The sequence below is a fragment of the Gopherus flavomarginatus genome, chromosome 2, assembly GCF_025201925.1.
Source record: "Gopherus flavomarginatus isolate rGopFla2 chromosome 2, rGopFla2.mat.asm, whole genome shotgun sequence".
Taxonomy (NCBI): domain Eukaryota; kingdom Metazoa; phylum Chordata; order Testudines; family Testudinidae; genus Gopherus; species Gopherus flavomarginatus.
Genome location: NC_066618.1, coordinates 75,215,837 through 75,227,196, shown reverse-complemented (window position 1 = coordinate 75,227,196; position 11,360 = coordinate 75,215,837). Strand labels below are relative to the sequence as shown.

At 50.4% G+C, this 11,360-nt stretch overlaps 1 protein-coding gene across 2 annotated transcripts; it reads left to right on the top strand.

Moving 5' to 3' along the window:
• Window positions 1-662: 662 nt before the first annotated feature.
• On the top strand, window positions 663-6,163 carry EOMES (eomesodermin). Of its 2 annotated transcripts, none has more exons than XM_050938404.1 (6): window positions 663-1,422; window positions 2,656-2,810; window positions 3,346-3,467; window positions 3,978-4,136; window positions 4,236-4,297; window positions 5,119-6,163. In XM_050938404.1, the coding sequence occupies exons 1-6, from the start codon at window positions 698-700 to the stop codon at window positions 5,795-5,797; spliced, it is 1,902 nt and encodes a 633-aa protein (XP_050794361.1). In that variant the 5' UTR covers window positions 663-697; the 3' UTR covers window positions 5,798-6,163. The 2 variants fall into 2 exon arrangements, with proteins under 2 accessions (XP_050794361.1, XP_050794360.1); XM_050938403.1 differs by having other exon boundaries at window positions 5,062-6,163.
• Window positions 6,164-11,360: the final 5,197 nt, after the last annotated feature.

The window sequence follows — 11,360 nt, the reverse complement described above, 5'->3', positions numbered from 1 at the left end:
GATTTCAGGTTGCATCACTGAAATGTTGTCTAGATCTTCTTCTCTTTTCCCCTCTGAAAGTTGCTTTCTTCCCATTAACGTCGTCCACGCTCAGGGTCCTTTTATTTATCCCCAAGCAGCTATTATCCAAGAGGCCTGCATCATCTTTATTAGGAGATCAGCATTTTGCTAACGCCTGGTGGAGGGGTGATCACCCTAGCCACCAAGTAATCCAGTTCAAGTTCCTGCTTCCTCTCTCCCTTAACCAAAGCAGGACACGAAGCGGTTTTGATCTCCCATCAGGAGCCAGTTAAGGGGAGGGGGGGAGAATGGAGTCACAGGTGACTTGTTCCAATTAGTAGCTGTCTAATTAAATTAGTGTCACATAAACCAGCCAATGGGCCAGCCGGGATGAAGGGGGCTGCCACGAACTAGACCTCCCCAAGCCCCTCCCCGGCAGCCTGAGGAGCCCAGCGTGCCTATATAAATAGTCTCGGTTTAATTCAGCAGCAGAGGTGGCTGGTTTCAGTGGGGGAAGACGGAAGCAGGAGTGGGGGGGGTTAGCGGGGGCTGCAGCCCGGGGAGGGCAGGCGGGGGTAGGAAAGTTGCAGGGGAACTTTCCGGCAGGGGGCCCGTGCGGCTCGGCGCTTCGCCTCCCCGGGAGAAGCCAGGCTCCCCGCCCGCAGCCCCAGGCTCCCCCCGGCTGGCGCCCGCGAGGATGCAGTTAGGGGAGCAGCTCCTGGGCAGCGCCGCTAGCCTGGCCGGGCCCCCCTTCTACCCGCCCGAGAGCAGCAGCGCCCGCGGCGGCCAGCGCGGCCAGCCCAGCTCGGGCTCCCCGCAGCGCCTGGACTTGGACAAGGGGCCGAAGAAGTGCGGCGGCGCCGGGCCGGGCATGCTGAGCGAGGCGGAGGCTGGCGAGCCCTTCCCCGGCGCCGGCTCCAAGCAGGGCGCCCCGGACGGCCGCAAAGCGGCCCCTTGCGGGGAGGCCGAGCTGCCCCCGGCCGCCGCCCGCTACCCGCTGGACAGCCTGAGCCCGGAGCGCTACTACCTGCAGTCCCCGGGGCCGCAGGGCGCCGAGCTGGGCGCGCCCTGCTCGCTCTTCCCCTACCCGGCGGCGCAGCACGGCTCTGTCTACCAAGCGCCCGGCGGGGCGCGCTACCCCTACGGCTCCATGCTGGCCCCGGGGGGCTTCTCGGCCGCCGTGTGCTCCCCGGGCGGCCGCGCGCAGTTCGGGGGCGGCGGCGGCGGCTACCAGTACGGCCAGGGGGCGGCGGGGCCCCTGTACAGCCCCTACCCGGCGGCGGGCTCCTGCGGCGGGCTGGGAGCCTTAGCCGTGCCCGGCTCGGGGCCAGGGCTGCGGGCGCAGGTTTTCCTCTGCAACCGGCCGCTCTGGCTCAAGTTCCACCGGCACCAGACGGAGATGATCATCACCAAGCAGGGCAGGTACGGAGGGGCGCGGGCGAGGGGTGCGGGGAGCCCCCAGCGCCACGGGGCGGAAGGCGGCAGCTGTAACCCCCCCCGTGCCAACCCTGGGCTCAAGGGGGCTCCGGGATCGCCGCCCGCTAAAGCGGCGTCTGCGGGGGGCTCGCCCGGGTGGCTTCTGCCGCTTTCCGCTCCAGCTTGACAGATCTCGTTTCACGAGGGGCGAGCTGGAGCCCTGAGCCGCCTCTCGCTGCCCTGGCGGGGTGGGAGGTTAATCTGGTGCCACGTTAAAAATCCAACCAAACCAACGCTCCTTTGTCGCCGGCGAAACTCGACGGGAGCCGGAGAAGCGCCGTTTAGACGGTGCCTCCCCCGGCTCGGGCTGGCCGGCCACGGGGCGGATTCGCGCTATTTCGGGGGTGCCCCGGGCTCGGGCGAGGCTGAGCGACCCTGAGTGTCTCGGGCAGCGGAGCCCAAGAAGCGCCGCGGGTTTGGTGCGGGGCCGCTTTGCTTTTCTGAGCTGCAGCCTTCGAGGCTCGGCCTCCTGCTCCCTCCCTGAGCCAGTCCCCGTGCCGGGCTCCGGGAAGGGTTAGCGGGGGCGGACTCGCGGCTCCGCGGGAACGAATCGGACCTGGAGTTTTGGGGGAGCGAGCGATTCAGTGGGGCGGGGGGTGGGCGTTAGGACAATCGCTCAGCGGGCAAACTCCCTGTCCGAGGGGCGATGGACGGGAGGTGGATGGTTCCCTCCTGGTGGGAAGGAGCCAGAAATGTGGCTCTTACGGAGGTTTTCTTTGTGCTGGGTCTTGTGATTAGGTCGCCTGATTTGGGTGGGAGACTGGGGAGAAGGGAGAGCGGGAGCGGGCAGCGCCTAGGGGTGGGGGTTGAAATGTAGCCGCCCTGATAACGAATCCCAAGTGGAAACGGCCGGGCTGCTTCCCCCAAAGCCGAGGCCGATTTGGGCCCCAAGAGCCGCTGCGAGACCCCTGGCTGTGACGCTCCACATGCAGGATGCGATCAGGGCCGGCTGGGAAAATCCAGTCCCTACCTCGGTTTCCCCCCGCTTGGGCTCCACGCTCCCTGCACTGCCCCTCTTCCCGGTGACTCGCAGCCCGCCCCCGAGCCAAGGCCGGCGCACAGTGCCCGGCGCTCCAGCAGCGGAGCCAGAGCCGGCCCGTGAGCTCGGGCTCGGATCTCTTCCTTGGAGTCTCGGGGCGCGCCGCTAACTTGCTCGGTCTCCGCGTTTTCCCCTCCTAGGCGGATGTTTCCCTTCCTGAGCTTCAACATCACCGGCCTCAACCCCACGGCCCATTACAACGTGTTCGTGGAGGTGGTGCTGGCCGATCCCAACCACTGGCGCTTCCAAGGGGGCAAGTGGGTGACGTGCGGAAAAGCGGACAACAACATGCAAGGTACCTTTTGGCCAGGCCCCTGCAGCCAGGCTCTGGGAAACCGGCCGCCGATCTGCCCTGGCCCTTCCCCTTCCCAAGCCAGCTCTTCTCTGGGACCGGTGAGCAATGGCCAGGCCCGGAGGTGCGTTCCATGGGATATCTGCAGGGCAAACCGCAAAATGCTCAACCCCCCTTTCCAGGGTGATGAGGGTGTTAACGTGTGTGAGAAACCCCTGGGCTGGAAGATGGCGCTGCAATGGCCTCCCTGCCCCTCTGCAGGTGAGGCCATGTGCTGTCCCCAAGTCGAGCTGAGCACTAAATGAAATTTCACAGAACTTAATACATAAAGATATAAGCTTGTCCTTCCGGAATCCAGCAGCACCCAGGGACTAGCTTACAGTGCATCTGTCTCCCCTCATTTTGTCCCATGGCTGGTGCTAGAGATGATCCCCCATCACTCCAGTATCTGTTTCCTGAATTGCATGTGCAGGACTGTTCTTGTAATCCTTACATTTGCCTTTTTTTTTTTTTTTTTTTTTCTCTCTCTCTCTACTAGGCAACAAGGTATATGTTCACCCTGAGTCCCCAAACACTGGGTCTCACTGGATGAGGCAGGAGATCTCTTTTGGAAAACTAAAACTGACCAATAACAAAGGTGCTAACAATAATAATACTCAGGTAAATAACTGATAAATAGCGTGGTAGTGCCTCTAAATCAATGAAGTAGCATCACAGTGATTGATTGGATTTTCAGGGCTTCATGAGCTTACTGTGCAAATCTGTCCTAGCCTCAGAAAATTGTAGAAACATTTTAATCTGTTTAAGTTCACTTAACAGATATGGGATGAAAAACTTCCCCTTTCTTCTGTTTAGTCAGTGCAAAATGTGGTCTATATCTACTCCTGTAGCTCTCTCAGAGCAGTGAATTTTGTGCCACTATACTCCTAAAGCTATTATCCTTGTGAGAGTCTGACGGCTAAGTCAGCAAAGAATCCTGTGGCACCTTATAGACTAACAGACGTTTTGGAGCATGAGCTTTCCTGGGTGAATACCCACTTGGTCAGATGCATGAAGGCTAATTGATCAGCTTCCAAACATCTGATTTTTCTCCCCTATGTTTGCACTAGTTTTAGGTGCCTTTTATCTGAACAATATCATAGACTATACTTCATGCATTGTTTCTTCTAGATGATAGTACTTCAGTCTCTACACAAGTACCAACCTCGACTTCATATTGTGGAAGTGACTGAAGATGGGGTTGAAGATCTGAATGACTCTTCAAAGACTCAGACGTTTATTTTCCCAGAAACCCAGTTCATAGCAGTTACTGCATATCAAAACACTGATGTAAGTCATGAGGGGGTTTAAACTTGGAAAAAAATATATGGTGGAAGGTGCTTGATGCAATTTAGAAATGTAAATCAATTCCATTTTCCCCCCCCCCAGATCACTCAGCTTAAAATTGACCATAATCCTTTTGCAAAGGGCTTCAGGGACAACTATGATTCGTAAGTATAATTTTATTTCTACGTCAGTCCAATCTGCCTCCATTTGGGAAGCATAGTTCTGGCTGGTTTTAAAAAAAGGAAATCTTTCTACAAACAACTTAGAACTGTTTTTTAAACTTTTATTTTATTTCAGGGATAACTTATGTTCACGGCTTCAATAGATGGTGCAACTCTTTCCTAGCTTTAATTATATATTTTTTTAAATGCCTTTTATGCGTGCACCACGTAGTTGTCTGTCTACGGGTTGCTGACCATAAATTTTTGTCTAAAGGAGTTGAAAAAATCCTACACAGAGTAGATAGGACCTCTTAGTTTTAAAGTCTCACCCAAAAGATCCAGGGTAGTGTGTGGTACTCATTTCACCTATCTTGGCACAAGGGAGGGGTTCATTGTTTACTACTTGTCTAGAATTGTGGGGGAGGTTGTTTTTTGTTTTGTATTTTTGGTGTGCTTTTTTAAATCTATAGATACCTCTTAAAGGTGCTGGTCACATTTTTGGTATGTTAAGAGTTATGCTGTGAAAACAACTGCTTTCACAAATCATATGTGTAAGCTATATTAAAAGGAGCTGTATGTAGAATGTTAGGCTTGGAAGTGTCTTCTGAGTTGAGGACCAAGGTGAAACTGGACTTTTGATTGCAGAATGTATCAAGTGTCCTAAATCCCAGATTTTTATCCTTGGCACATGGTTCAGTCCCTGTCTGTTTTTAATAATATGTGAAATTGTAAAGACCAACACTTAGTATTTCTCTCTTATATTGTAGCATGTACACAGCTTCAGAAAATGACAGATTAACTCCATCTCCCACGGATTCTCCTAGATCCCACCAGATTGTCCCAGGAGCCCGGTACAGTGTGCAACCATTCTTCCAGGAACAGTTTGTCAACAACTTGCCGCCAGCCAGATTCTACAATGGTGAGAGAACTGTACCTCAGACAAACGGCCTGCTCTCTCCTCAGCAAAATGAAGAGGTGGCCAATCCTCCCCAGAGATGGTTTGTTACTCCTGTGCAGCAACCTGGTACCAACAAACTGGACATGAACTCCTATGAAACAGAATATTCTCCTAGCACCTTGCTCCCCTATGGCATTAAATCCCTTCCGTTGCAGACATCCCATGCTTTGGGATATTATCCTGATCCAACATTCTCTTCCATGGCAGGGTGGGGAAGCAGAGGTTCTTACCAGAGAAAAATGGCAACTGGGTTACCTTGGACCTCCCGAACAAGTCCCCCGGCTTTCTCTGAAGACCATCTTCCCAAGGAGAAGGTGAAAGAAGAAATCAGCTCATCCTGGATAGAGACCCCACCTTCCATAAAATCTCTAGATTCAAATGATTCTGGCATCTACACTAGTGCTTGTAAGAGAAGACGACTCTCTCCTAGTACTTCCAGCAATGAAAATTCTCCAACAATGAAATGTGAAGACATGAATGCTGTGGACTATAGCAAAGACACTTCAAAAGGCATGGGCTACTATGCTTTCTATACTACTACTTAGAGCATTATTTCATCCTGATTGGCTAAATTTTCAGAATAGCTTTGGGGGTTTTTTTTCTGCATAAAAGTTGCCAAAGGCTCTTGCCTTCCACCTTGAATTGTTTTGTGCAATTCTATATAGAAGGTGCCAAAGCATTTTGACTGCTGGAGGTAACTGGGGAAGGAACTGTATTATAATTTGATCTTAATTTTTAGAAGGAACAGTAAGGGGGTTGTTGGCAAGATCCTGGCTTTTACAACTGGCTTGTTTATTGGAGACACTAAAGTGTACAGTTTGTCTGGCTCAGTGGCCTAGGGTAAGTACTATGCAGTACCAAACAGGAGGTATGGGTTTGTAGCCTAAACTCTTTGCGCCTGGGTCTCTGAGAAGGAAACTGCTACACGTGCTTCAGATAGCGCTGATGAGGCCTACTCTATCAGCTGCCCAATCAGAAGCATCTAACTCAGTTCAGTTAGGGCTGCTTGGACAGAAGAGAACACAAGAAGGGAGGAATATTTTTTTAAAAAAAAATTCTGAATGGAAAGTTTTGACTTGAACTCCCCTGCTGCCCAGGCCCTAGGTTTGATGACCAAATCTGGTTTTCTTTTATCTTGGGTGGGATAAAATGACTTAACCCCCCACTCCAGAATTATGAGAGTGAACTTTACTGAGGTGGTCAAAAAAAAATGAAGTGTACAGCTGTATTTGTCTAGGTACACTGTAGAGTTCTGTGGAATACATTGTATAAATAGTCTACATATAGAAGTCTGGGATCATATGAAGTTGGTGCTTTGGGAGTTCTAAAAGCATTTTTGATTATTCCAGCAAATTTAGCATATTGGAGCATTAAAAAATGCATTGCTGAAAGTATATCGAAAGGTATCTATATTAACTTGTAGGTAAAATGACTTTTTTTTTTTTCAGCTGCCCTCAACTTGAAAGTGATGTAATTTATCCACTCTACTTGCAACTAGTTTCAGATGTTTCAAAATAATACAAACCTTAAAAGCACTGGCACACAAACCTCTCAACGTTTTTCTCTTGGATTTTTCTATGTATATAGTAGTAATTTTTAATAAATGTGATGTGGGCTAGGGCAAGAATGGGTTTGTAGTTTTTTGGTTTTTTTTTCCTCCCCTCTCTAAAGTTATTGTGGATGGAGGACTCCTTGAAAAATGCAGGGTACAGTCAGTTGGCCCTCCTAACAGCTAGGGCGGACCTTGACATGGGATGCTTTTGGGGGGACTTCAGTCTCCTAAAGGTATGGGTCAGTCATATTGCCTTACTAAAGGTCTTAATACCTAGGTGGGGGGTAATTTCTTGTTGGCTGCCTGCTGAAGAACTAGGGGGAGGGTAGCCTGGAGGAGACACGTTCTGTCACTTCCAAACCCAGACAGTGACAGTCAGAGTTCGAAATAAGTGAACAAATAGCTGGATACCGCAAAGCCTACGTCTAATGCAGATGTGTCGACTTTTTTTGGGGGGGGGGGCGAGGGGAGGTGGTTCTGTAGAGGCCGGATCCCCCTCCCACTCAGGGGGCAGGAAAATTTTAATGTTTCACTGACCAATGCTGAGACGTGGACTGGCAGCTCAAATCTTCTCACACGGCCAGGTTGCAGCCTGTGAAACCCAACTGCAAGGAGCCCTTCCTGTGGTTTAGGGGGAAGGATTCTGCTGTCACCTTTGCAGGTACGAGCCGGCCCCGTCTCCTTGGAAATGAAGTTGGGGGGGGGGGCGCATATGCCCTCCCCAGCGCATTGCCCTATTACATTTACTCCTTCCCCCTTGAGTCTGTGTTGCTGCGGCTAAAAGTGCCCCCTGCCCCTCCAGAGCCATCCCCCTGTCTCCGTGAGCGAGGTGCAAAGCAGCTAGCTTAGCTACAGGCCGGGGCTGAGCAGCGCCCCCCCCCCCCTTGCGGTTGTAAGTTCTCCTTACAAAGTTACACGCACTCAGCCGCCCGGGGTCCCTGCGGGGTGGGGCTGGCCCACGAGCCCGAGCTCTATGCGTGCTGCGTTCAAAGCCCTCTCTTCGGATCAAATGTCATGCCCTACCCACAGCAGGGGGTGGAGAGCCAGTAGCTCAGGCTAGCTCTCAACTGCGGGGAGACTTGTGAATTTCACTTATCACCTCCTGTGAGCTTCTCTACAAAGAGGCGCTTTAGCAGCGAGGCTGGGTGAGAGATGAGGCAGGAGTTCCCCTGCTCCGATCGGTCCTATACGCCCAAGTGGTGGCTGTAGGGGGGTATTCTCTAGCTGGGGGCGGCAGGAGTTTGTGGTATGATATCGAGCACCAGACAAGTTCCCAGCGACCCTAGACACACTTTTCAACTGTTTCTTTGAAGGGAACAGCTTGAAGCCTCCTTCCATGATGATAGTAAAAAATCCTTTCCTGCAATCATTGGGGGGGGGGGGGTGGAAAGCCCTCCCAACAAGGCAATCTAGCACAGACTCCAAAGGCAGCACGTTTTGCATGAGAGAAACTTTGAAAAGGGACAATCCCTGTCCTTAGGAAATGCAGTTAGTAATAAGATTAAACTGTTTGCAAACAAAATAAAACAAACCTTCAGAAATGGGAACCTCCCTGCCTGAATTAACGCCATCAACGGATCATTTGCATCAAGCCTTTTACATGGACCTTGCAAATGTTAGCATGTAAAAAAGCTTTAACGTCTCTCGTAAAGCTTCTGAAACGGGGCCAATAGCTGTCATCAAACCTCGAGCCTGAGTTTCTTTCAGGCTAGAAAATAGGATCAAAAAGTATTGAAGGGGAGATTCGTTACTTGGGAGTTTTCAGGGTGAGTCCAGGCGTCACAATTAATCGTTCCAAGCCAAACCCAGGCGCGGTGCTGAGTTTTCTCTCAGTCAGTCCATCGTTCTCCCGAACTGTCTCACGGGAGTTTGAACTTCAATCAGCATGAATCTGGAGTGATCCGATCCTGGGGACAAAGGGGGAGGTTAGAGATTCTTGATACTGTAGCAGATCTGGAAGAAATGATCAGTACGGAGTGGGGGGACTGGTGAGCTGATTTTTTTGTTTTCAGTTATTCGGTGCCTTATAAACACCATAAAATGGTGCCCCTATTTCTACCTCTATTTATTGACTGGTGCCGCAATGGAATTTTAACGAAATCGCTTCCCTAATCTGCCTTCTCACAGTTGCAAAATGCCAAAGCAACTGACTTTAGGAGTCCGATTCTACTGCAGTGTGATAAAATCTATATTTTTGCACTGCACAGTAAAAAGAACTTGTGAAAAGTCCTCACACTGTTTAATAGAAACATAAGTGCCTGGCTGGCCCCAATTAACACCTTGTGATTATAAGGCATTCCTAAAATGGGGTGTCAGACACCAAATTGTGAATAAATGTATCTAATTAATCTTCATAGGCTGACACTGATAAACAAGTCTATATTTAAATAAAGATCAAGGCGTTAGATGCTGCTTATTTGTTTACATTAGCAGTAGATAAAGTTAACTACCACAGCGTTTACTTCGTAATGTGATTTACAGAGACAAACACAATGCATGGGTAGAGGAATGCAGTCCTCCACAGCTTCACTGCCGAATATTTAACATGTATTCCCTATTTAAAAAAATCTAACGATTATTTTTTCTTTCATGTAACTATCAAAACCGTCACAGGGAGACCGTGGCATAGGGCTGCTGCGATCCATGCCGAATTAGTCCTAACCAGAAAGCCAGCGATGCTGAATCCGCAATCCGAGGTTTGATTTACAAAGAGCTCTTTTTTTCTCCTCGCTGTCTTTCTGAGGTTTGGGAAGCCAGGGCTTTAATACACCTTCAGCCCGTCCCTAGTACGTTTCAGTCGCTTTTGCGGAGAGGGGCTTAAAAATCCTTCTTAAGTGAATAGAGAATTGATGAAAGGGGCGCCCGTAGTGAGATCATCGAATGGGAATTCGGGTTAAACAGACTTTAGTGTTTGAATTCGTTTGCTGGCATTTCCTTTCGCTTCCTATAGGCTGCTGAGTTAAAAAAGAGAGGATCCGGTCTGTTGCCAATTATTGGGACATTTCCCTTTCCCACTCAAGCGATGGCGAGCGATAACGCGGCCATTCGTCAAAGAAAAGCTCCCCCCGGAGAGCGAGAGAGTAACCAGTTTGTGTGGCCTTTTGAAACCACCTTCCAATGCTGCTGTAGGGCCACATCAATATTTTAACTGCCCCCTCCTCCTCTCCCGCCACCTGTCGGGGAGGAGAGGGTCGCTGCTGCCGTCGGCCCTAGGAGCATCACTTTTAAAAGACATCACGGCGTCCCAGGCGGCTGGGTAGCCAGCGCTGCGAGGGGATGAGTGCAGAGATCCCAGCTGCGGCGACCAGCCCGCAGGGTGTGGGCTCGGTTCCATGCAGCCCGGAGAGGCGTGCTCTTTTTAATTAGTTACCCGATTCCTGCTAATTGCTCGCCCTTCCCTTTTCTGCTCGCAGCCCGCGAGGTTCGGCGAGCACAGCTCGGGATGACTTTTGGCAACAAAACGAAACGATTTATTTTGGGGCGCTGAATTTACGCTCTGTCGCTAGTATTCTTTGTCAGCGACCGTCCTGTACTGAATGGAGCCTTCCTCTGCTTGACACGCTTTCCGCCGCCTCAATCGGAATAGGACGAAGATAAATCTACCGCACGTGTGAACAGGATGCCTTCTTTTCAGCTTCAAAGCAGCACATTGCAGGGATATAATTCTTACTATATATTTCTTTGCAAATAAGATAATACGTGCTCCAAGCCAAACTCCCCTGAAAACATGGAGATTTTAAAACGCCGTAGAAAGGCGCTATAACAACGTTAATGCTCAAGGTTAGGAGTTTTAAATATTGAATCAGAGGGTCTTATTTCCAATCTGCAGGTGTATCAAAGGGTTTTACTTTCACTCTTAATTTCTCCATTTCTTTTATTTCTCAAGCGAAGCAAATACGAATTATGCCAAACTCCGCTTGAGCTGGGGTTTTGTTTTTGTCACTCGATTGTGCTGTGATTTTCCTGCCCCCTAAGGGCTGCACACGTGTGTTATGTGGCAAGCGACCCTTGCTCCTGATTTAATGAACTTCCTGGGCAAATGTTGCTTTGTTGCAACTGGGTAACCTTGTTTATTTCGCTTCTACTGCTGCGTAAATAAAGGCAGGATTGCGTTCCGTCCCCCGCAATACCCTTAAAAATGGAGCAAACCCAGCCCAGACAACAGACAATGAGGGAGCTCATGTTTTACGTGTTATAGATCTGCTTCCATAATAATGCACGAGCACAGAGGCATCATATTTTGTTTAACTCTTTTGCCGCTTGACCCATTTCCTTCCCTTACAGAAGCAAGTCAACGAATTCCAATTTTTCTGCTAGGGTCAGAGCTGCTACACGTCCTTCTCTGGCTAGCTTTAAATAACCTTGATAATTAGCAAGGACGTGCCCCTTAGAAAGCCCAACACTTTGTGGGCTGCTTCTGCAGCACCACTCCCTCTGAACTCAGTGGAGCCTTCCGAGGCACTGGTGGTTTTCCTTAACTTTTGTCTGCATTGCCTGGGTCTGCAGCCTCCCCGCATTACAGCCGCTGCCTGAGGCTCCCCTCCAAAGACTCGCTC

What these genes read in the sequence shown, in the direction of transcription:
- EOMES (XM_050938403.1), top strand. Translation starts at nt 698, where the DNA reads ATGCAGTTAGGGGAGCAGCTCCTGGGCAGCGCCGCTAGCCTGGCCGGG. An exon ending in ATCATCACCAAGCAGGGCAG is followed by an intron (nt 1,423 to 2,655) that starts GTACGGAGGGGC and finishes TTCCCCTCCTAG; the next exon opens with GCGGATGTTTCCCTTCCTGA. An exon ending in CTAACAATAATAATACTCAG is followed by an intron (nt 3,468 to 3,977) that starts GTAAATAACTGA and finishes TGTTTCTTCTAG; the next exon opens with ATGATAGTACTTCAGTCTCT.